The sequence below is a fragment of the Hyperolius riggenbachi genome, chromosome 3, assembly GCF_040937935.1.
Source record: "Hyperolius riggenbachi isolate aHypRig1 chromosome 3, aHypRig1.pri, whole genome shotgun sequence".
NCBI lineage: Eukaryota > Metazoa > Chordata > Amphibia > Anura > Hyperoliidae > Hyperolius > Hyperolius riggenbachi.
The window spans coordinates 316,998,709-317,024,591 of record NC_090648.1 but is presented as its reverse complement, the minus strand read 5'-3'; the positions used below and the strand labels follow the sequence as shown (position 1 = coordinate 317,024,591).

The window sequence follows — 25,883 nt, the reverse complement described above, 5'->3', positions numbered from 1 at the left end:
GTTATGATCCCCCTAACAGTTCCTACAATGCTAGAAAATTTGCCCCTGCTGAGCAATTGCCCTTTGAAAAGATGTGAGATTTTGGAAAGTGAAATAGGGAGCCAATGAAAGCCTATGGGGGATTTTACTACATTTGCACCCCTGTAACTCTGGTTTGCAGAGATGTAGGGACCCCATCTTTGGAATCCAAGTCTAACAATATGTCTTCTACCTGCATGAGACATTTTGTGAAATTCAGACGTTGCTAACGGCCATGGCTGCGATTAATGTACGCCAGGATCTCCTCCATTGAAATTGCCCAAATAAACAGGTTTTTGGGACCCTAGGCTATGACCTCTTTGGCCTAGGGGCCCGAAACTCACCAGTTATGATCCCCCTAACAGTTCCTACAATGCTAGAAAATTTGCCCCTGCTGAGCAATTGCCCTTTGAAAAGGTGTGAGATTTTGGAAAGTGAAATAGGGAGCCAATGAAAGCCTATGGGGGATTTTACTACTTTTGCACCCCTGTAACTCTGGTTTGCAGAGATGTAGGGACCCCATCTTTGGAATCCAAGTCTAACAATATGTCTTCTACCTGCATGAGACATTTCGTGAAATTCAGACGTTGCTAACGGCCATGGCTGCGATTTATGTACGCCAGGATCTCCTCCATTGAAATTGCCCAAATAAACAGGTCTTTGTGACCCTAGGCTATGACCTCTTCGGCCTAGGGGCCCAAAACTCACCAGTTATGATCCCCCTAACAGTTCCTACAATGCTAGAAAATTTGCCCCTGCTGAGCAATTGCCCTTTGAAAAGATGTGAGATTTTGGAAAGTGAAATAGGGAGCCAATGAAAGCCTATGGGGGATTTTACTACTTTTGCACCCCTGTAACTCTGGTTTGCAGAGATGTAGGGACCCCATCTTTGGAATCCAAGTCTAACAATATGTCTTCTACCTGCATGAGACATTTCGTGAAATTCAGACGTTGCTAACGGCCATGGCTGCGATTAATGTACGCCAGGATCTCCTCCATTGAAATTGCCCAAATAAACAGGTTTTTGTGACCCTAGGCTATGACCTCTTTGGCCTAGGGGCCCGAAACTCACCAGTTATGATCCCCGTAACAGTTCCTACAATGCTAGAAAATTTGCCCCTGCTGAGCAATTGCCCTTTGAAAAGGTGTGAGATTTTGGAAAGTGAAATAGGGAGCCAATGAAAGCCTATGGGGGATTTTACTACGTTTGCACCCCTGTAACTCTGGTTTGCAGAGATGTAGGGACCCCATCTTTGGAATCCAAGTCTAACAATATGTCTTCTACCTGCATGAGACATTTCGTGAAATTCAGACGTTGCTAACGGCCATGGCTGCGATTTATGTACGTCAGAATCACTACCATTGAAATTGCCCAAATAAACATGTTTTTGTTACCCTAGAATATGACCTCTTCGGCCTAGGGGCCCGAAACTCACCAGTTATGATTCCCCTAACAGTTCCTACAATGCTAGAAAATTTGCCACTGTTGAGCAATTGCCCTTTGAAAAGATTTGAGATTTTTGAAAGTGAAATAGGGAACCAATGAAAGCCTATGGGGGATTTTACTACATTTGCACCCCTGTAACTCTGGTTTGCAGAGATGTAGGGACCCCATCTTTGGAATCCAAGTCTAACAATATGTCTTCTACCTGCATGAGACATTTCGTGAAATTCAGACGTTGCTAACGGCCATGGCTGCGATTTATGTACGTCAGAATCACTACCATTGAAATTGCCCAAATAAACATGTTTTTGTTTCCCTAGGATATGACCTCTTCGGCCTAGGGGCCCGAAACTCACCAGTTATGATCCCCCGTAACAGTTCCTACAATGCTAGAAAATTTGCCACTGCTGAGCAATTGCCCTTTGAAAAGATTTGAGATTTTTGAAAGTGAAATAGGGAGCCTAATGGAAGCCTATGGCAGAATTTAGCACTTTTGTACCCCTATAATTGTGGTTGGTTATCATCATCACCCGCCGACTTTAGCAGTTAATAGCAAAGGCCCCTTACATCCTAGCAACACCAAATTTGCAGGATATGTTAAAAAGATAGCGGGAAACAATATTTAAAGGACTTCCGAGGCCACAAATGTGAAAAAAGTTAAATACCTTTTCATAATCCAGATCGATGGAGGACGCCATCCGCGCCCTCCCATTCATTCCCCCATGGCTCCCGCAGTAATACCGGCCCCGGTCGGGTCCCGACCCCTCCGAACAGGTCGGGTTCTCATTCCCTCCTCAATATGGCCGCCACAGATTGCCGCGGCTGCGCAGTCCGCACAGACGCGATTGCACCTGCGCAGCTCTAGGGCCTCCTCCTGCCGCGTCATCAATATGCATGCATACATCGTACGCATCGGGAGGAGGACCTAGAGCTGCGCAGCCGCAATCGCATCTATGCGGACTGCGCAGCCGCGGCAATCTGTGGCGGCCATATTGAGGGGGGAATGAGAACCGGACCCGTTTGGAGGGGTCGGGACCCGACCGGGGCCGGTATTACTGCGGGTGCCATGGCGGAATGAACGGGGGGCGCAGATGGCGTCCTCCATGGATCTGGATTATGAAATGGTATTTAACTTTTTTCATACTTGTGGCCTCGTTAAGTCCTTTAAAAAAAATAAATAAATATATATATATATATATATATATATATATATATATATATATATATTTTTTTTTTATTATTATTATTTTTATGTGCTGAGTGTGGGAAATAAATGAAAAAAAAAATGACGTGGGGTCCCCCCTCCCGAGCCTCTGTAACCCCTTGTCCCTCATGCAGGCTGGGATAGCCAGAATGCGGAGCCCCGGCCGACTGGGGCTTCGCACCCTGAGCTATACCAGCCCGCATGGTCCATGGTATGGGGGGCTCCGGGGGGGGAGGGGCAGCCAAGCCTTCCCCTTCCCCCCCCCTCGGAGCCCTTGTCCAATCCATGGACAAGGGGCTCTTCCCCACCTCCGGTGCCCCAGGAGGAGGTGGGGCGACGACTCCCTGGGGGGGTTCATGGTGGCATCTGGGAGTCCCCTTTAAGAAGGGGACCCCAGATGCCCACCCCCTCCCAGGAGAAATGAGTATAGAGGTACAAAGTACCCCTTACCCATTTCCACAAAGGGTTAAAGGAAATAAAAACACAACCACGAAAAAAGTCCTTTAATTTTGTTAATTAACCAGAAATACTTACCTGTACCTTTAAAAAAAAATTCCCACGGCAATATCCTCGGTAAATGATCCAACGAACTGTATCCTCTTATGTTGCGATCTTCTATTAAGTTGATTAAAGATCTCCGAAGCCCCCCACCCACATAACAGAGAATGCGTCCAAAAGTCCTTTTGGACGCATAGCTGCTAGCTCCCGCTGTCTCTCCCCACCTGCCTGCCTGCACCTGTCAACCCCCACCTAGGCTGGCAGACAGCAGCAGCTTCACGTCCTTCCGAGGACGCATTCTCTGCTATACTAACGGCTCCTGAATGAGCCTGATCTTTTTAATGAATCGGTTCTTTTTTTATGAATCGACTCTTTTTTTTTTACTTTAAAATCGATTTTCTCAAAAACTATAAGGTCTGTTTGAAAAAAATTTTTTTCCTCTTGTTCCCACTGTTCTTCTTAACATTCCCAGTAATTTTGGTGTTGCTAGCTTTTAAAGGGGCTTTGCAATTAACCATTAAAGTCGGCGGGGGTATATTTTCCCACGGTCAGAAGGAGAATTTACATTGAAACTTTAAAATTGATTTTCTCAAAAACTATAAGGTCTTTTTGAAAAAAAAAAATTTCCTCTTATTCCCACTGTTCTTCTTAACATTTTCTGCAAGTTTGGGGTTTCTAGCTTTTAAAGCGGCTTGGCTATTAACTGCTAAAGTCGGCGGGCGCTTAATTTTCCCACGGTCAGACGGAGTTACTTTAAAATTGATTTTCTCAAAAACTATAAGGTATTTTTTAATTTTTTCCCCCCTCTTGTAGTCACTGAAAGATCTCAGGTGTTAGACACCTTGAAAAATCTTTTCCATCACTTTTCTGGCCAGCATAAATGTTTCTAGTTTTCAAAGTTCGCCTCCCCATTGAAGTCTATTGCGGTTCGCAAACTTTTATGCGAACCGAACCTTCCGTGAAGGTTCGCGAACGGGGTTCGCGAACCAAAAATCGGAGGTTCGCGACATCTCTAATCCACACGCATCTCCCTTCCTGCTATGTGCGCTTCCCATCTTACTGGTATCAGCATGACCACAGGGGGCGCTGTTACCAGTGAGACAGGAAGCCAAGAAGCAGGAAAGAGATTTAGGTGGCGCGTGTGGCTTTCGGAGAGGTGAATTATGCTCCTGCTGACACTCTGCAAACCCCTCCCCCCACCACAATCTTGCTACCTACGGGGAGGAGGGGACTTTCTAGCTAAAGGGGGGCTCTCTGCCTATATGGGGGGCTCTCAGTCTAAATGGGGCCTCCCCTGGATACCTAAAGGGAGGGCTGTAGCTAAAGGGGGGCTTTCTGACTACATAGGGGGCTTTCCGGCTACATAAAATGGGGGGCTCCCTGGCTAAATGGGAGATCTTTGGCTGAACAGGGGCTCTCTGGCTAAACTTGGGGACCCTCTGGCTATATGAGGGTCTCTCTGGCTATACAGGGGCCTCTGGCTAAACGGGGGCTCTTTGACTACATGGAAAGCTCTCTGGCTAGCTAAATGGTGGGGGAGAGTGCTCTTGCTTAGCATGAGCCTGTCTGGCTAAATGGTGAGGGGCTCTGTATGGCTATATGGGGGCTCTCTGGCTAAACTAGGGTGGTCTCTGGCTATACAAGGGGCTCTCTGACTACATGGGGGTCTTTCTGGATAAACAGGGGGCTCGCGACGCTGACTACATGGAGTCTCTCTAGCAGCCTAAATGGGGGGCTCTCTGGCTAAAAAGGTTGGGTTCTCTGGCTACCTAGATGGTGGGCTCCCTGACTACCTACATGGCTACCTATACCAGGGGCATCTTATACTCTCTGTCTTAAGAAGGCACTGCTTTACTGTACTGTATATATAGACATTCTGAAACAAGTAGGATGGGCTAGATTCCCATGGATCAAGTGTTGGTTCCCATGCTACCCCCACCTCCGGTTAGCTATATTGGGGGCTAATACTGGGGGGCACCTCTGGCTAACGTATCACAGCAGTAGCCCAGTCTATAGGTGTGGGGGGGCACAATTTATACACCATTTCCCTAGGAGCTATATAGCCTAGGAGTGCAAGAGGATCACCGAGCCCCAATGCCTGGTGCACGTCACAGGCAACTCCTACTTCAGAAAGAGGCCTGCCTCTGCTTCTTTTGTAAGAGGAAGTCACTCACATGATCCTCTGCACTCCTTCCTTCCCTCCACATCATTTAAAGAGAAACTACGACCAAGAATTGAACTTTATCCCAATCAGTAGCTGATACCCCCTTTTACATGATAAATCTATTTCTTTTCACGAACAAACCATCAGGGGAGCTGTATGACTGATATTGTGGTGAAACCCCTCCCACAAGAAACTCTGAGGACCGTGGTACTCCTGGCAGTTTCCTGTCTGTGAACCTTGTTGCATTGTGGGAAATAGCTGTTTACAGCTGTTTCCAACTGCCAAAAAAGCATGCAGCAGCTACATCACCTTCCAACAGTAAAAATGTCACCATGCAATAAATGTCAGAATGTAAATCGAACTGTTTCGGACTGTTCAATAAATGTTAAATGTTAAAGCTCACTTCCACAATCAGTACAAGAGGCTCCCTTTCTGGACAGCTTTAAAAAAAGGCTGAAAACTCACCTCTTTTCCCTAGCCTTTAAGACTGCATAATGCAGGGTCACAGCGCTTTGAGTCCCCAGGGAGAAAAGCGCTATATAAATAATGTTGTTATTGTTATTGTTAAATCCTAAAAAAAATATTTGTCCCGTGACTTAGACTATGTTTTAAATTTTGGCCCATTATGTGATTGAGTTTGACACCCCTGCACTAGATGAATGGTCCTTGGTCCACTGAGGAGGGAGAACAGACAAAGGGCAGACAACTGCACATTCCAACAGCTTCAATGAAGCAGGGTTAGGAGGACTCTGAGGAGAAGGAGGAAGAACAAGTGGACAGCATGGAGAGTCCGTAGGATGTGAACTTTGCAATATGTATGTCCATATTTTGCACCAATGTCTAAGTGTCAATATGATACAGGCCATTACCAGGCTCAAACTAATGGGACTTCATTGATCCATCAGCAGAATGTAGTAGGTTGCGGTGCAAGAAGTAGGTAGAATTAGTGTTGGCAGAAGTACTAGTCTCTTGGATATTGGAAAAGACATCTTACAAAATCCAAATCTTGACCATCCCAATGACAGACCAAACGCCAGTAGTGCATGCACAGAATTTTATCAGATTACATGTCATCAACAAGTGCCCTTAACTGTATGACATCAGAAGACTCAGTGTGGATTACTGGGTAACCAAGAGTGAACAGTGGCCCGAACTAGCGCTAGAGGTTTACTCGTGCTCAACCTCCAGTGTGTTCTCAAATTGATTATTTTTTGCTGCAGGAGTTGTTGAGACAATAGATAATGAAAGTGGACTAAACATAGAGCATTTTCTCACTTCGGTTAAAATAGTTGATCAGAATTTTATTGGAACAAGCCTGTATTTCAAAAGATAAACCTTCAGTTTTGGAGAAAATAAATTGCCATTTCTGAACTTGAGACAATGTTGATTAAGGATTAAAATGACAGCAATAGAACATGGGTACCTCCACCAGTCCATGACAGTGGCATCTATTATTATTAGTCGTCTGTGTGAGCAAGGACAACATTCTTGGCAAGTTATTCAGCTTTGGTTTGTGTTCCACTGGTGCAAGGATTTCTCTTCGAGCTGAACAACTGAACAATACAAATGTCCAAACTTTCACTTGTAAAGTGGACCTCAAGTGTGAAAATAAAATCCACATCATCAGTTATACTAGAGTAGCATGAAGATACTGTGCTTGTCCATGTTCCACAAAACTAAACTATCATAGGGAGATGTGAAGAGAGAACTGGATTGCCAGCCTCAGTATGATGCTTGCTTCAAATGTGTGATTCAGACACTACTGATGCATGAAAGAGCCGCAGGTTGCCAGGCAGCCTTCATATCCTACTTTCTTCAGTTGTCTTTGAAATAAGGTGGTGGTAGGGTAATGGCAAGGGAATGTGAATGACTTCCTTTTCTCTCTATCAAAGATTACTAAGAATGTCTAGGCATAGTTTTGTAAGGTGAAGCTCCAGGTTGCCAGGCAGCCTTCATATCCTACTTTATTCAGTTGTCTTTGAAATAAGGTGGTGGTAGGGTAATGGCAAGGGAATGTGAATGACTTCCTTTTCTCTCTATCAAAGATTACTGAGAATGTCTAGGCATAGTTTTGTAAGCTGAAGCTCAAGTGCAATTGGATTATGCAGGAGGACAACGATCCAAAGCAACAAGCTCACCTCTGAATATCTAAACAGTAGCAAAATTGAGTTCTGTAGTGGCCTTAATGTCCTGACTTGAATCTCATGGAGGACTCTAAATGTGCAGTTAATAGGCAAAAAGCATTCCAATATTTCTGATGTGAAAAAAATATTTAGGGAGAAGTGGGTCTTTACAGCAATATCAAAGACTGATCTGTTACTGGAAGCATGGCCGATGCCTTCACTTGCCCCACGGTAGTGAGAAATCGCTACTGCGGTACTTCACTAGCATGGCCACTTATATGTTACTTAATGTAATAGCAACCACGCTAGTAAAGTATCATGGTACCGATACCTCACAACCGTGCGGCAAGTGAAGGCATTGGCCATTGCTAGGTAACGCATGCTACACTGCCACTAACACGGGTAGCGTGCATGGAGATGTCAGGAAGTCATGCTGATTTATAGGCGCGAGTAACAGCAGTTTATGCACGCAGTTTGCCTGTGGTACAGGTAATGAATCAACCCCATAGTCACTTATTTGTTTTAATCTTAATTACTGGTCTGACCAACACTAAGGGCCCGTTTCCACTAGAGCGAATCTGCATGCGTTTCCTGAATGCAAATTCTCATAGACAATACAAGTGGATGGGCCTGTTTCCACTTGTCAGGATTTCTGAGCGTTTTTCTGTGCAGACAAAATCTGCACGGTAGACCCCGCAGAATTCGCATACCGCATACCGCTGTGCGATTTGCATAAAATGTATTTAATAGGAAATTCGCATGCATTTTCATATGCGAATTTTACCAGGAATTCGCGTGCGTTTTCTCATATAAAAAAATCGGGCCCTAACACTATTGCCTGTATATATAAGATGACCTGTAACCAGAGCTTGTACTAAACACTTTAACTGTTTTAGAAGAAATCAAATAAAAAACAAAGCAGAGGCTATCTGGCAACTGATATAGTAGCAATAAAATCATAGATCAGACAATACATGAAAATGGAAATTATGTTTCAGTTACCACAATTATAAATATGATAAATAATATTTGTGAGAATTTAGAAGGTAGATTTTCCCGTGACATAATGCTAAAATGCATTTCTGCATGAGTCACTCTTGGATTTTAATCCATTAATAATTGGCAGATTCCATACATCAGTTACAGATGACAGCTTAACCATGATATGTGCTTGACCTTTTTATATGGTCAGTGTTCAATTCTTGCTTCTAGTCCCAACATGTAAACTAATTCTGCAGTCTTAAAGCAACACTGTAGTGGGCCACTGCTTTCCTATTTGGTAGTACAGCTAATTTGTGTTCAGCCTTAATACCAACAGCACTAACTGCTGCCTTAAGCAGGGACAACTGATGATGAAAATCCTATGACTTATGCTGATGACATCACAAAATGTCCAGAAGGAAGCATGTCTGTCAAAGCAGGGCATGGCCAGAGTGGGCAGAGACATGGCAGAAGCTAGGAGAGGGTCTGGTGGAGGCATTGCTGGGCTTCTGAACTATGTGCCAGGATTTGCCAGGGCTCAGCAAAGCCTCGGTAGTGTAAGCAAAATGCACTGCTAAAAAGGTAAGGCTGTATAGGATACATCACTGCCACCTGTTTGTTGCTATGCAGACCGCAGGTTTGCTTTGAACAGGTTCCTCCCCAATATCCAGGAAATTCCTGTTACACATTCTAAAAATCATGTCACATGGCATCTTCTAGCCTGGCTCAATGGGTGGTCTGGAAGTGAGCTGCTGTGGTATTGCAGCAGCCTGGCTTTCAATAGGGACTTCTGGGAAGAAGGAAGGGGGGTGTATACATGTCACTCATCCTTTCTCCTTACCGAGGGTATTTACCATTCTATCTTTCTCCTATTAAGTCCTACAGGAGAAATTGTGGTTATAGCTTTCGGTCAGAGAGTGGCCTTGAGGGACTTGGAGTTGCAGTGGAGTAGCTAAGGAGCTGTGGGCCCCGATGCAAGTTTTACATTGGGGCCCCCCAAGCACTCTATATATAACAATTGATACGGCGCACCAAAAACTGCCAATGGCAACTACAGTGTCAGAGGTGCAAGAAGGGGATGGGGAGCAGCTTGTTAATGATTACCACTATTCCAAGTATTTATAGAAGTGATTATTGTGAGCACAGGACCAATAGAAAGGTAATTCTGCAGTTGAGGGAGGGCCCCTCTGGCCCAAGGGCCCCGATGTGGACACTACATCCGCAACCCCTATTGCTACGCCCCTGTGGAGTTGTAAAGTGTGCTTTCAGGAACTGTAGGAGGAGATGATGTCAGTCCAGAGATAGATTAAGATGTAATGGGCAAGGTAGTAGTTTTGGGCCCCCTTGATGTCCTTTTGGTAAGCTGAAGTGGAGAGAGATCAAAGAAGGTGGCAGGTGGGTCCCTTGGCACTCACTGCCTAGGTTGCCTGGTGGATAATCCTGCTCTGTGTCAGTCCACCACTGAACCCACTTTCAGTGTTGGGATAAGGAGGAAAGTGTGACCCGGCAGAAGTAGGAGGTTTCTGGACAGCCAGGCAGGTGTGTGAAAATCCTCTTATCAAAATGATTTCAGTGCCCCAATTTCACAAAAAGATGAAAAACAAAAAAATGTCTTCTTTTTGCCCACTTCTACTCTGAAATTCTATATTGCTGGCCACATAGTATTCTAACAGAGATGAGACCGTGTTTGTGAAAAATCGGTGTCACTGCAAATAATGGAATATTGCTTTTGCCACAATTTTAAAAATGAAAGCCATTTCTGCATGATGTATTTTAAACTAAGAATATGCATGGATCTTTGCATGCTTTCAAAAAGTAATATAGAGTTGCATGGAGCCAATCACCATCATTACCGCATTCATAGTCAGGGATGCTCGGATGTGCCTCATCCACGAATTCGGCAATCCGCGTGGTTGCAAAAAAAAATCCGCATTCGGCCCCGCCGCATGCGGATTTTCGTCCGCGTCCATGCAACCACGCAGATTTTCTGCCGTGAATGGCGTAATCACGCGTGGATTCCCGCCCGGAGGCGGATTTTCTTTTAACGTTAATAACAAAGCCCCCATACATGCTACAGTCCCCCAAATTGCATGGATTATCGAGGTGATAAGGGGCAACATAACTTCAACATAAAAAATTCCCCAATTTTTTTTTTTTTTTTTTAATGGCTTTTAAAGACAAATCACCACTGTAAATGGGGCTATTAATTGGTAATACGTGGTTTTAAAAAGGGATATATGCGTTAAGCAATCAAAGGGGTGAAGGCGAGTTCCAATGGCACTTGGCGGCGAAGGTACCGCTGGAGGAGGATGAGTGGCTGACGCCAAAAAGGCCCCAGAGAGGTTTTTGTAATTTTTTTTTTCTTTGCAGCAATTAGCAATGACATCGCAGCAGAGTTGTCAGTGGACACGGGCAGTGTGAACGCAGAGTGCAGTGGTGGTAGCGACTGAGTCAGGAGAAGGACTATGCGGGCGGTCAGTTCAGCAGCACAGAAGGACCACGGCAACATACTGGTAGTAGTAGTAGCAGCACAGCGTCATAGTGCTGGCCAAAAAATTAAATGCACCCGGTGACCCGGGCAGTGTGAACGCAGACAGAGTACATTGGTGGAAGCGAGTGAGTCAGGAGGAGGAGGACAATGCGGGCGGTCAATTCAGCAGCACAGAAGGACCATGGCAACATACTGGTGGTAGTAGTAGTAGCAGCACAGCGTCATAGTGCTGGCCAAAAAATTAAATGCACCCAGTGACCCGGGCAGTGTGAATGCAGACAGAGTACATTGGTGGAAGCGATTGAGTCAGGAGGAGGAGGACAATGCGGGCGGTCAGTTCAGCAGCACAGAACAGAAGGACCATGGCAACATACTGGTGGTAGTAGTAGTAGCACAGTGTCATAGTGCTGGCCAAAAAATTAAATGCACCCAGTGACCCGGGCAGTGTGAACGCAGAGTGCAGCAGCGGGAAGCGACTGAGTCAGGAGGAGGAGGACAATGCGGGCGGTCAGTTCAGCAGCAGCAGCACAGAAGGACCATGCCAACATACTGGTGGTAGTAGTAGTAGCACAGTGTCATAGTGCTGGCCAAAAAATTAAATGCACCCGGTGGCCCGGGCAGTGATAACGCAGACAGAGTGCATTGGTGGTACCGTGGTAGCGACTGAGTCAGGAGGAGGACAAAGCGGGTGTTCAGTTCAGCAGCAGCACAGAAGGACCATGGCAACATACTGGTGGTAGTAGTAGTAGCACAGCGTCATAGTGCTGGCCAAAAAATTAAATGCACCCAGTGACCCGGGCAGTGTGAACGCAGAGTGTAGTAGCGACTGAGTCAGGAGGACAAAGCGGGCGGTCAGTTCAGCAGCTCAGAAGGAGGACCATGGCAACTTACTGGTAGTAGTACCATAACACCAAAAAATTAACCAAGGTAGGCACTAGGCAGGTAGTAACTGTCTTTATAAAGGCAGGCATAGTTAACAACAGCACATGCAGCAGCCACTTCATGCCCCCTGTGTCCGACAATAGGGGCCAGGAACTCACCTTCCACCCAAGCCTGGTTGATTTTCAGGAAGGTGAGTTTGTCCACAGAGGCGTGGGAGAGCCGAGAGCGCTTCTCTGTGACCACGCCACCGGCCGCACTAAAGCATCTCTCTGAGAGGACACTGGAAGGAGGGCAGGAAAGGAGTTCCAGGGCGTACTGGGAAAGCTCGCTCCAGATGTCCAGTCTCTTGACCCAGTACTCCAAGGGGTCCACGGGGCTGTCGGTGTCATTGAGCCCGCTGGATGACCCCATATAGTCAGACACCATGGTGGTCAGTCGTTGCTTGTGCTGGTTGGTGGTGGATGCTGTGGCGGGCACCTCTGTTCTGGGCTGCTGCACTGCATACAGGCTCTTGCTTAGGCTCTTCAGGTCTCCGGGGCGCAAGTTGCTGCTGCTGCTGCTGGTGCTGGTGGTTGTTGTTGTTGTGCTGCTAGTGGCAATGGCAGGCACCTCTTGCTGGCTTGGCTGAGCAGTTACAGTGGGGGTGGAAGGCTGGGGGAATGCTTCCAGTAGTCTGCGCACAAGGGCCTCCTTCAACTCCCTTGTGCATTGCTCGGTGGTGGATGGCGTCATTAAGTCTCCCAGCTTCCCCTTCAGACGGGGATCAAGCATCAAGGTAATCCAGATGTCCTCCCTTGAACGCATCTGGATCACCCGGGGGTCCCTGCGAAGGCAGCGCAACATGTGCACAGCCATGGGAAACAAGTGGGCCCTGCCAGCAAGATCTTCCTCGTCCTCGCCATTGTCCCATAACGCATGCCTGTCCTCTTCCTGTGCCATGTCGTTGTCCTCCTCAAACCGCCATCCACGTACAACGCCTGCTGCACTCTGCTCCTCCTCCTCCTCCTCATTCAGGTTAGGGACCTCCAACTCTTTCACTACCTGCTGTGAGCCCTCCTCTGAGCTGGACTGTGCTGCCATCTGCTCCTGTTCTTCCAACTGCCTCAGGGCTTCATCCCCACGCTCAATTAAATTGTCCATTGCCTGCTCCAGTAGACAAACCAAGGGCACCCACTGGCACACAGAGGCCCGCTCCTCACTGACCATCTTGGTTGCCTCCAGGAAGGGACTCAGCACCAGGCATACTTGCTGCATCAGTGTCCACTGAGTGGCAGTAATCATGGGGACTTGCTGGTTGCTGGGGACACTTGGGTCTAGCATGTAGGCCCTAAGAGCCAGCCTGTGCTGACACAGCCGCTCCAACATGGCCAGAGTCGAATTCCAGCGAACTGGCATGTCGATGATCAGCCGGTGTTGTGGCCTTCCATACTGCTGCTGTAAGGTGGACAAGAGTGCAGAGGCAGTGGCTGACAGGCGGAAAAAGCGTACCACCGCCCGGGCATCCTGCAGCAGCTCGCTCATCCCCTGGTAGGTGCGCAAGAAGCGCTGCACCACAAGATTGAGCACGTGGGCCAAGCAGGGGATGTGCTGGAGGTTTCCCTGCTGCACTGCTGCCACCAGGTTGGCCCCGTTATCGGCTGCCACATACCCCACTTCCAGGCCTCTGGGGGTCAGCCACCTCCGCTCCTGCTTCCTGAGGGCGGCCAGGACGTTGGTGGCCGTAAGCCTCTCCTTCCCCAGGGTCACCAATTTTAAAAGGGCTTGGCAGTGCCGAGGCTTGGCGCTGCTGCTGCTGAGGCGGGCTTGCTTTCCGGGTGCAGAGGGAGTGTCGTGACAGGACCCTTCTGCATCCCCCCTGATCCCGCGTGGTGGCACCACTAGCTGGGCTTATGCGCTCTTGTCCTCCCTCCCTTCCATCAGTGTCACCCAGTGGGCCGTAAAGGACAGGTAGCGACCTGTCCCAAATCTGCTACTCCATGAGTCCATGGTCACGTGGACCCGCCTGCCCACAGAGTAGTCCAGGGAACGGGCCACGTTTTCCACCGCAAACTTGTGGAGTGCTGGGATCGCGCTCCTGCTGAAATAGTGGCGACTGGGGACTTGCCATTCGGGGATGCCAAATTGGAGCAGCGTCCGCATGGCGCTCCCCTCCTGCACCAGGGAGTAGGGAAGCAGCTGTGATGCCATGGCCCGGGCCAGCAAGCCATTTAGTTTGCGGATCCGCCTGTGGCTTGGAGGCAGAGGCTTGGTCAGACCCTGAAAGGTGTCGCTCAGCAGGGTCTGACGATGCTGGGATGCAGGGGAGACAGAGAAGAGAGACGAACACTGGCTGCCAGCCTCAATGTCTGTGTCCTGAGTAGCCGAGGTGGAAGAGCGCTTGCGTGCTACTACTGCTGCTGCTGTGGGGGATTCACGACCCTGAGGGAGGGATGATGCTGCTGCGCTGGTGGGCCTTCTGCTCTCAGGAACCCCTGCCAGCAGTGCCTGCTTCCGCTTAAACTCTGCATACTCGCGGCAGTGGCGGCTTCTCAGGTGGCCGTGGAGGGATGAGGTACCCATCTTGCTCAGACTTTTCCCACGGCTCAATCTTTTGCTGCATAACCTGCACACCGCATACCTTTTGTCATCAGTACATTCGTCAAAGCAATCCCACGCTGGTGACTTTAATTTACTGCGGCCCCCACTAGCAGAGGGTGCAGCGGAACAATGTGTGGTAGTAGTTGCCGGGGGTTGCATGGTGGTGGTGCCGGCTGAAGCAGTGTCCTGTCTACTTCCTCCACGCCCACTGCTGCCGATGCCCCTGCCTGACATATGGCGATATCCTTGCCTAGGCCGAGGTGACTCGTCATCCTGCTCTGACCATTCTTCCACGGACTCAGCAGGCTGCGCATAGTTAGGGTCCACAACGTCGTCATCATCAGCAGCATCATCATAATCCAGCTCTTCCTCTGACTCCCCTGCCTCCTCTTCTGTCCCTACATCCCCAGACACAGACCCCTCTTCTTCATCACCAGAACTCAACAACGCTTGTGATTGTGGCCCGATCTCAATCTCTGCCACATCAGTCCCCAGTAAGTCATGAGCTTTTTGCATCAGCAGGTTCCCAGATGCCGGACTGAGGGACAGAACGCTGTCATCCTGGGAGGGCTGCTGACCAGTGGGTGCTGGGGTGGATGTCACAACAAGCATGGGACGTTGGCTGCTGCTGCTGCTGCTTGGAGTGGTGCTCACAGTAGAGGTCTGGGAGGAAGTCATGATGTCCATGAGTACGTCAGGTTCCATTTGCTCAACCACCACACGGGGACCAGAAACTTTAAAATATTTGGACAATGGCGTCCGCTGACTCGGCCCAGGCTTTGCTGCCCCCCTTTCTGCTGCATCACGACCACGTACAGCTGGGCGTCCTCTCCCTGGACGTGGAGACGTCCCAGAAGTGGCTGAGGCAATTGAACTCCCTTTCCTCTCACTGGAATATACAAGTGAACACTGCAGCTGCACTAACCTGGCTGCCTGCACTACACACAGATAATCCCCACTCCCACTACACTGACTACACTGCAGCACTGAACCTGCCTGCACTACACACAGTTAAATAATCACTAGACTCCCACACTCCCACTACACTACACTGACTACAACTAACTACAGCAATCACTCACTGACTAGCTAACTGTGTACAGTATAAGAGCAGTGTTAGCAAAAAAACGCTTTGTTTTTAACACAATAAATGCACTTGCTCAAACAACAATGGCCTGGAGATAATCCTCTCAGCACCACAGTCTAGCAAGGACAGAGCTTTTCCATCATGGCCGCCGCTTTATATTCAGGAGGGGAGGGCATAGCTCCCCTCCTGTGATTGGTTGCTAGGGCCTGGCTGGGGCCCTCTGATTGGCCTGCAATGTGTCACTTCCGCATAGTTTGACGCATTTCCGCTAACCACGACTTCAGTGCCGGGTTTCACGAGCGTGAATGCGGATTTCTGTCCGCATTCACGCGAAGCCGAAGCAGATTTTCGTGGTTGAAAATCTATTCACGGCTTAGCGTGTCCGAGGCGGAATGCATCAAAATGGTCGTGAATCCACGCGTAAGCGTGATCACGACCTGGCGGTGAGCACCACTGTTCATAGTGCAGCGTGGCGCATGTAAGACTGGAACGGCTGCCTGTCACGTGTGTGAGTATAGGGTATGAGAGCGTTGCCCACGCAGCAGCAAATGTCACCACCGCCGCATGTCAGCATTCATGCCTGCACGCCTGCCCCCCTGGCCCTGTCCTCCTCCTGTCCCAAACGGACACGTGCGCAGTAGCGCAAAGGCACGGACACAGGGACAAGAGAGGACGCAGGTACACAGGGGGTTTATTATAGAGGATACTTGCACTATTCAATTTGCACCTTTTTTAAATACCAACTGTAACGACATATAGTAGAATGCAGCAAGTTATTCAGGATACCTACTTGTACATTATATTGGCTTTAGCATCACAAACATTTCCTATAGCTATATATTGCTGAATATTGTATGTAGCCCTCCCAGTGATGATATTTAACCTAGGCTGATTGGTTATGCGGAATCCACTCCTCCCCCTCCCCCAGCTCCATTCTGAGAGAGAAGGTATATTTTCTACTGGTTGTAGAACTCTCAGTAACCAAACATTCTGCAGAGGCCACATGCAAGTACTAAAGCTGTTGCCACCTCTGATAAATTTTAGAATATAAAGCTGGGTGAGGAAAGATTTTACAGTAGGCAATCACTGACTAACTAATTTATAAATGAATGTTGTAAAAAAGATAAGCATTTATTATAACACGTTATTTTCACTACAGTTCCTCTTTAAAGAGAAACTTCAGCCTAACCAAACATACTGTCATTAAGTTACATTAGTTATATCCATTAAAATAGATAGGTAATATAATCAGAGAGGAGAGGTTAGTGTTAGGCTTCTTGCACACCAAGACGTTGTGTTAGGTGCCACGTTAAGGTCGCATAACGTGCACCTAACACAACGTATGGTGCTGCAAAAGCCGACGGTAGAGTGAGCCGCGTTCGGCGGCTCGATTCCTATAATGTCTCCCCGGCTCGATTCCTATAATGTCTCCCAGAGTGGCGCTGATTGGCCAGCGGGACCACGTGATGCGGAGCGAGACACTCCGCATCACGTGGTCCCGCCGGCCAATCAGCTACCGCCAGTGCAGTAAATATTAAGTAGCCATGTGCGCGGCTACTGTAGCTGGCTCTCCCCGCCTCCTCTCCGCCCCCCACTGCGCATGTGCAAACAGTCTAACGCGGCTATAGCCGCTCCAACGCCGTAGCATGCTGCACTTTGCACCGAACGTGCAGCGTTACATGTAACGCAACGTGGGCTGTGTGAACAGCCCACTTGTGTTACATTGCTGTGCGTTGGGGGAGCGTTACAGGCGCACTAACGTGCGCCTGTAACGTCTTGGTGTGTAAGCAGCCTCAGGCATCGGAGAGGGGAGGTTAGTGTTAGGCAGAGCAGAGAGGAGGTTAGTGTTAAAGGATACCCGAGGTGACATTTGACATAATGAGATAGACATGGGTATGTGCAGTGCCTAGCACACAAATAACTAGGCTGTGTTCCTTTTTTTCTTTCTCTGTTAAATATCAGGTATGTAAGTGGCTGACTCAGTCCTGACTCAAACAGTCACAAGTGACTACAGTGTGACCCTCACTGATAAGAAATTCCAACTATAAAACACTTTCCTAGCAGAAAATGGCTTCTAAGAGCAAGAAAGAGATAAAAAGGGGAATTTCTTATCAGTGAGGGTCACACTGTAGTCACTTCCTGTCTGAGTCAGGACTGAGTCAGCCACTTGCATACCTGATATTTAACTCTTTCAGGCAGAGAAAAAAAAAGGAACACAGCATAGTTACTTGTGTGCTAGGCACTGTATATACACGTCTATCTCATTATGTCACTTTGGGTATCCTTTAAGGTGGCGACACACACGATACAATAAAATGATCCGATTTTACAGCACTTCGATAAATATGATTGGATCTCCCCAAAAAAAATCGAAAGGTTTTTTTTTTCATTCGACTGAAAAATCCGATCGGATTTCCCCTTTTTTTCAATTTTTATCGATCCGGAATGCTGGAAATTTTTCTTCAATTTTTCTAAAGATTGTATGGTATGTGTTAGATTGTCAATTTATTCATATACAAACCCTAGCAATTTTCTCAGAGCTCCCAATCATTTTTATCATAATTGCTGAAAAATTGAACATAGGTGAGTGGTACATTGTTACATTTCAAAAATATGACCAATCAGTCAGAAAAACTGATTGCAATTCTTAAATTGAACAGATATTTAAAAAAATTGTATGGTGTGTGGCCACTTTTAGGCAGAGCAGAGAGGAGGTTAGTGTTGAGATGGCCACACACCATACAATTTTTTAAATATCTGTTCAATTTAAGAATTGCAATCAATTTTTCTGACTGATTGTAACATTTCAAAAATCTGACCAATGTACCACTCACCTATGTTCAATTTTGTCCCCAATTATGATAAAAATGATTGAAAAATCAGAGAAAATTGCTAGGGTGTGTATATTAATAAATTGACAATCTAACACACACCATACAATCTTTACAAAGATTGAAGAAAAATATCTGGCATTCGGATCAATAAAAAAAATCGAAGAAAACGGGAAATCTGATCGGATTTTTCAGTCGAATGAAAAAAAAGCTTTCGTTTTTTTTCGGGAGATCCGATCGTTTTTATCGAATTGCCGTAAAATCGGATCATTTTATTGTATCGTGTGTGGCCACTATAAGGCAGAGCAGAGATGAGGCTAGTGTTATGGTGACCACTAATGATCCAATCTTCCAATCTTACCATTTCTATCTATTAATAGCCTCATGTCTGTATGCTGTAAATATATGTGATGTACATAGGACATAGGAAAGACTGTTTATACTCTGAAGAAATCAACATGTAACACAAGATGCCTGATTGCTGAATAAATCCCTTAAAGGTGAAGGTGGCTGTCTCCGCTCTATCTCCTGTATGCTGTCGCTGTGAGTTGCAGCTCTAATGAGTTGCTGGTGCTGGAGTAAAAAGTGTGTTGTGCTGTTGCCAATAGCAACCAACGTATAAATTCTTACAGTTGGTGCCTGAAACCCTAGGCCGATCCTAGATCGGTGATTGGTGATCCAGGTATGCACAAGAGTCAGTCTAATTAATACTTATTGAAGCAGCGACTTACATCTCTGAGAAGCAAGCACAAGAGAACAGGAGAAGCTCAGAGCTGAGCTGTAAGAGTTCAGAGCGGGCTACGGAGGCCAGAGACGAGGAGTGCAAAGCTTATCTAGAGGAGATAAGCACAGTGCGGAGTGAGTCTGGAGGTGTCCCGGCAGCAGGTGCTGATGTGTGCGGCCTGTGACTGTACACGCAGGTGAAGTTGTCCAAGGCAATGGGTTTGGGCAGATCCCATTAGGGGCTTCAGCGCATCGGACGCCTGTGAGAAAACTGCCAAGAATGCTGGGAAGAAGACTCAGAGCTCATCTCTGGTACAGAGGCCATACGATGCAAGGAGTTTTGATAAGGCGAGTAGGTGTTATGCATGTTTCCTTTCACTTGACAGCGCAGCGTCCCCCGTAGCAGAGAGAGGGAAGGCTATACCTGAAGACTGCAAAAAGTTTCTGTATAAGGTGTATGGTGGTTTTTTTTTTTTTTAGTTTTTCTCTCCTTCGTTCTCTCTCTCTCTATGGGCAGCATTAGATGTCGGTGGAGGGGAAGAGAGAGAGAGAGAGCTGTAACAGTGTTTGGGTTTTTTCTTTGACATTCTGCAAAGTTTCAATGCTACGTGTCAGTTTAAATGGTAAAAGTTTGACTTTTTTTTTCTAGTTTAGTTAGGCAGCGCACTGCAGCGAGAATTTTTTTTCTTTTCCATGAGTTATCTGTTTTTGTGAACTCCCTCGCTTCGCATTCCTCAGGGAGGTACCGGTATATTTGATTTCGTTTTGCAAGGTTTAATTGTTTCATTTTTGTGGAAATCTGTTAACGGCTGTAAGATTTCCCCCCTACTTTCTTGTGGGAGGGGTGATTAGGGTTATGTGTGGTTAAGTGACCAGATACTCTTAATACAAAGATTGCTGAGAGTACATTTTTCCCGACCGAAGGTACGTATTTAGCCTCAAGGGGGGCAAAGGTCCAATCAGGACAGTTGGGAATAGTGTTTTTCAATTGTCATTGATATGCTAATCAATTTCCCTGAAGAGAGAGTACCAACCATATTCTTCTGGGGAGAGCCACAAGGGTTAGCATGGGATGTTAGTTTAATGGCTCAGGGGACATTTTGCAGTAGAAAGGTAGAATCCTGGGATACATCAGTTAGCACCCGGGGGCTCTCTATGATAAAAGGGTGATGGGACTAAAAATAGGTCATTCAATAATTAGCCACATTGGGACAACAGAATGTGATGTGGGTAGTACCAGTATCATCTGAACATGGTTTTGAGAACAGCTAACACACAACACCTATAAGGTTTAGGGGTACACTCAAAGGCACATTCCAACAATTTTCAAAAAGATGATTGCACATGGTAAGGGTGCTGCATGGGAAATAGCATGTATATCCATGCAGACTGAGTTAACGGCAGATTTCAAGATAATAGCTCAAGCCTTATCACAAGGTAAAACTCCTTTACAACTGAGACTTGACAAGGAGAGATTTATCGATTTTCCTGGGGAAGGATCTTTTGCATGTCTTAAGGCTCGTACACACACTTGATATTATGGAACGACGGGTCCGTCGGACCCTACCGCTGGGCGGGTGTTCCAGTGACAATCCAGCATGTGTACAGTCTGTCTGCAGACTGATAAGGCTGTTTCTGAGCGATCCGCCCGGCGGGAGGGTCCGACGGACCCGTCGTTCCATAATATCAAGCGTGTGTACGAGCCTATACACCATGACCTGAGAGGTCAGCATTTTGTGGTGCTCGATGGAGAAGTGAAACATGAGGACTTGTTATCATGCTGGCAATTTGCAGATAAGTACCTGTGTTTGCCAGGACAAGTCAGATTTAGTGATGAAGCCTGCTGGCTTAATAGCACCAAATGCACAGCGGCCATTCAAAAGATCCGCCCTAAAGCCAATATTTCCTGTGGCTGAAGGAAAAGTTGTTTTTTTTTTTTAAACATGATGTCCACGGACACATTCATTGTACATTTTCATAATTGTTCAGACAAGTTTGATCTTACAAGGGGGACGTACTGTGTAACACACCATGGGATAAATGGGTACAGGTTTTGACACAAGACAACACTTGTTAAAAAGGTTAAACAATCATAACATTAAATTAGAGGTGATATTTAACCATGATCAAGGAGAGCAGAGAGGACAGAGGTTGAACATAAATATAATCAGGTCAGTTCCAGTCTGACCTGGTGGAGAAGGTTTCTGGCGATATTCCAGGGGCACTCAGACTGGGCCTCCGCAGCTCAAACCTTTTTCCTGCACTCACTGGTCGTAGTGATGAGGATTACAATCATATGCATCATTACACAGGTGAGTTTGTGTTTAAAATTATGCAAACAAATAAACATGGGTAGAGGATTGGTGTCAAGTACACAATCTCACAAGCCTATATTTTCAAGCTAAGCCACATAATACAAGGTTTCCGCGGTACCTATGGGACAGAGCTGATTGTATAAAGGTGGTTTTCTAGAAGACCCATAGCACTGCTCCGTCGCTTTGGGTACAAACAAGTTTCACTTTTCCATGATCAAGTGGAGTATGTAAGGGATATGCCTGTGATGAGAATGATGAGCAGAGAATAGGATGAGGGCTAAAGCTACGTACACACATAATATAAAGATCGTTCGCAATAGTCACATCAATACACATACACACAAACACACATTTTTATACATCAACACATCCTTTTCACAACAAAAGAAATACAAATGTCTGGGATTTAAAAAGTACAAATGGTGTTTGTTCATGTGCTGTAGTTTGTGAACGATCGTTTTGTAACAATATGTATACACACATAGCTTTTGTGAACGATTGTCGTTACAAAAAATCCGCCAGGACGGATCTTTCGTTTCAAACGACTTCGGTCGGTGATCATTACATTTAATGATCGTTTGCGTGTTTTTTGTAACAATGGTCATTAGACATGATCGGGGAAAGATTGTTTCAAACGACTATTGTCGCATGTGTGTATGCGCCTTTAGAAGAAGGGCCTTCCCAGAGAGACAAGAGGTCTTGCTCTCCCTCCCAGGGGCATTCACCTAGAGCAGAGAGAGTGTGTTTGGAAATGAGCATGGAAGGGTGAAACATAACAAAAACAGGCTCATAGGTACCGTCTGAACCCTAATGGAGAAACCTGCATCTCAAGTCATTTCAGGGGGGCTGTTAGAATGTAAATATACTTGAATTCTAGCCTCAGGTACTAAAGTCTAGTAAAGACTTGAGATTCAGGGTCTCTTTAAGCATAGTTTCTCAGAGAGAAGTTATGCAGTCATTTACAAGGAACATGTTCCTCTAGAAGGACACATAATATATTTTCAGGTCTAACTGTACCGACAATTAGACGACGAAACGGTAAACAAAGCCGATATTTGGAAAAACATTGCATTCTTCGCAACTAGGTTATAAAGCACTGGTATATTAGATGATGATGTGGGTCACATGCCCATGCCCGCCAACTGTAGGCTTGGGGGTATGGGTCGGGTGATGTCAGAATTTAACTCTTTGATGTTCATATAAAATAGGGAGACAGGATGGCAGAGATTACTTTACTTTATTTCGTCTTCTGCACGCTATCCTGCTCTCTACGTTTTCTAGTTAGAATAATAGCTTCATGTCTGCATGCTGTAAATATATGTGATGTACATAGGACATAGGAAAGACTGTTTATACTCTGAAAAAATCAACATGTAACACAAGATGCCTGATTGCTGAATAAACCCCTTAAAGGTGAAGGTGGCTGTCTCCGCTCTATCTCCTGTATGCTGTCGCTGTGAGTTGCAGCTCTAATGAGTTGCTGGTGCCAGAGTAAAAGATGTGTTGTGCTGTTGCCAATAGCAACCAACATATAAATTCTTACAGGAACTGCCTATAGTATCCAATTAATATATTCCATCTGTTTACTCTTCTACTACATAGATTTGGTAAGATTGGATGAAAAAGATTGGATCTTTAGTGGCCACCATTAAGGTGACCACTAACGATCCAATTTCTAGTGAAATATCATTTGAGCGATCATATAATTCTGATCGGAAGAAAAATCGTTCACTACACCATCAACGAACCAATCTTTGCTTCCTATCTATCACAACCAACTAGAAAATCCAATTTTTGGTTTGACCAAAATCAAATCGGACGACTATTTTTATAATTGTTTGCAATCGATTGTGCCCATCAATGGAGATTATTTACAACCAATCCGATCCGAATTTCTGATCGCTCGAACGATTCTTCGCTACAAATTGGACCGTTAGTGGCCACCTTTAGGCAGAGCAGAGAGGAGGTTAGTGTTAGGCATCGGAGAATGGAGGTTATTGTTAGGCACCAGAGAGGAGAGGTTAGTGTTAGGCATCAGAGAGGAGAGGTTAGTGTTAGGCATCAGAGAGGAGAGGTTAGTGTTAGGCATCAGAGAATGGAGGTTAGTGTTAGGCATCAGAGAGCAGAGGTTAGTGTTAGGTAGAGCAGAGAGGAGGTTAGTGTTAGGCATTGGAGAGGGAAGGTTATTGTTAGGCATCAGAGTGGAGAGGTTAGTGTTAGGCATCAGAGTGGAGAGGTTAGTGTTAGGCAGAGCAGAGAAGAGGTTAGTGTTAGGCATCGGAGAGGGAAGGTTAGTGTTAGGCATCAGAGAGGGAAGGTTATTGTTAGGCATCAGAGAGGAGAGGTTAGTGTTAGGCAAATCCAAAAGTGCAAGAACAGACTCACAGTTATAAATCATAAAACAAATGAAGGGCACAATTGGTTAAGGCCTTCAGGGGATTTAATTCCCATCTGGAGCATCCAAAATGCTTCTGGTTTTAATATGTATAACAATTGCCTGATAGGCTGATACAGACCATCAAAACTAGCATTCCAAGGTTAGCCACTGTGTGAGAATAAATTAAGCAGAGGAAAATGCTAAATCATTACCACTCCAGCACCAATAAAGAGCTAATGGGTAGCATGGTGGTGTAGTGTATAGCACGCTTACCTCACAGCGCTAGAGGGTTCGGTTACAATCTGGGCCAGGACACTATCTGCATGGAGGTTGTATTCCTGTTTCCTACCACATCCAAATAAGTTAGTGGCTCCCCCCACAAAAATTGGCTTGAGACTGCAATATGAACATGAGACAATATGGTCTGACTATGGCATAGATTAGATTGTAAGCTCCTCTGAAAGACAGTGACGACTACACTCCACATAAAAGCACTTTGGAAGCTGTTGGCACTATATAAATACACAATAATAATGTAGACAACATGTGGACCACACAGATCCAGAGGTGTGGTGCAGTCACAACTTCTACATCCCCTATGCCACTGAGGGAACCTGAAGCAAGAATAATACAGAATCTTAATTCCCTTATAAACAATGCCAGTTACCTGGCTGTCATGCTGAGCTTTTTGTTTTGTTTTTTGAGTCACACACCTGCAACAAGCAAGCAGCCAATGGAGTCAGGCCAGAGTCACAGCATCTGATCTGCATGCTCATTCTAGACCCTTGACATAGTATTAGAGGCAGAGCATCAGCACAGGAGCCAGGCAACTGGCAATGTTTATAAGCGAATGATGATAACACCCTCCATATTCCTGTAACTTCAATTTCCCTTTACAAATGTATAACAGACTGCTGCTATGTGGACATGTCACAGTCATTCCAGCCCGCAGCCCCATCTGTCAAGCGGAAAAAAGGAGAGGGGAGTGCCTTCGGATCACTCTACAAGCTGAGCTAAGGTAAAGGAAGGAGGGGAGGGGGAGGAGAGAGAGAGAAACACAGTGTATGCGTGTGTTATTGCTTATTTCTGTAGCAGAGCACCGCTGCAGAGAGCTTGTTTTTACAGACCCTAGATAATTAGACCACATGGACAGGGGAAATAAACCACTTTGTTTACGGACTGTCTGTAAATTTACTGATGGTTGGCAACACTGCTTAAGCCCACAGCAAGGAGCAGACAGAGAAGCAGAGATGCTCTTACCTGCTGCAGGGAGGACTAGCAGAATGCACAGCACAAGGGAGTGCATGCGTCTGGGATACCTGGTGGACTTCACACAGCGTCTGTCTTCTTCCACCTTTACTTCACTCTCTCCTCCCCTTTTGGTGTCTCTAATGTCAGACTAGGGTGACAGACATGCGTGAGGGGGATGTCGGGAAATTCCTGAGCAGCCAGCACCAAATATGAGCATGGAATGAACCTTGGATGCAGCAACACTGGGGCTTTTCTTTTTTGGCCCAGTAGCCGCCTCCTTCCACCGTTCAGGCTCGTCATCTGAGAGGGATGCTGCCAGCTGAGCTGAGTGCGGGATACAAGGAGGAGGCAGGGGCTGTGCTGGAGACAGAACACTGGGCAGTCTATGCTATGCGTTTTGCTGAACTTTACAGAAGCACAAATTGCCCAGACAGGCCTGTCGACCAGCAAACGCTGCAGGACAAAAAATAAACACAAAAGGAATTTTCATGTTACAATGGATACTGTGTTCCCAACTGCCAGTAAATGTATGGACAGTCTGTAAACAAAAGGAATACCTAGATAGTTTACATATGACCCATGTCCTCTAATAATGTATGTATGTATGTATATATATCTATATATGTATGTATATATGCGTAGCAATAGGGGTTGCAGAGGTAGCGACTGCATCTGGGCCCTTGGGCCAGAGGGGCTCTCCCTCAACTGCATTATTAGCTCTCTATTGGTCCTGTGCTCATAATAATCACTGCCATAGGTGCTTTGAGTAGTAGTAATCATTAACAAACTGATCTCCTTCTTGCACCTGTCACTGTGGTTGTCCTTGGCAGGTTTCGGTGCACCATTTCAATTGTTACGTATAGAGTGCTTGGGAGGCCCCAATGTAAAATATGCATCAGGGCCCACTGCTCCTTAGC

At 46.3% G+C, this 25,883-nt stretch overlaps 1 protein-coding gene across 3 annotated transcripts in view; it reads right to left on the bottom strand.

Annotated features, from left to right (window-relative positions):
• MSRB3 (methionine sulfoxide reductase B3) overlaps positions 1-25,257 on the bottom strand; it is a 147,769-nt gene extending 122,512 nt beyond the window's left edge. For 2 of the 3 annotated variants that reach the window (XM_068276760.1, XM_068276761.1), the window contains exon 1: positions 24,976-25,256. Coding sequence is in view for 1 of the 3 variants with exons in the window: in XM_068276761.1 (XP_068132862.1) it covers positions 24,976-25,021 (46 nt within the window). In the remaining 2 variants the exon portion in view is untranslated. Of the gene's footprint in view, positions 1-24,975 lie in introns of all 3 variants that reach the window. The other variant, XM_068276763.1, reaches the window with a different exon arrangement.
• Between the last annotated feature and the right edge of the window lie 626 nt (positions 25,258-25,883).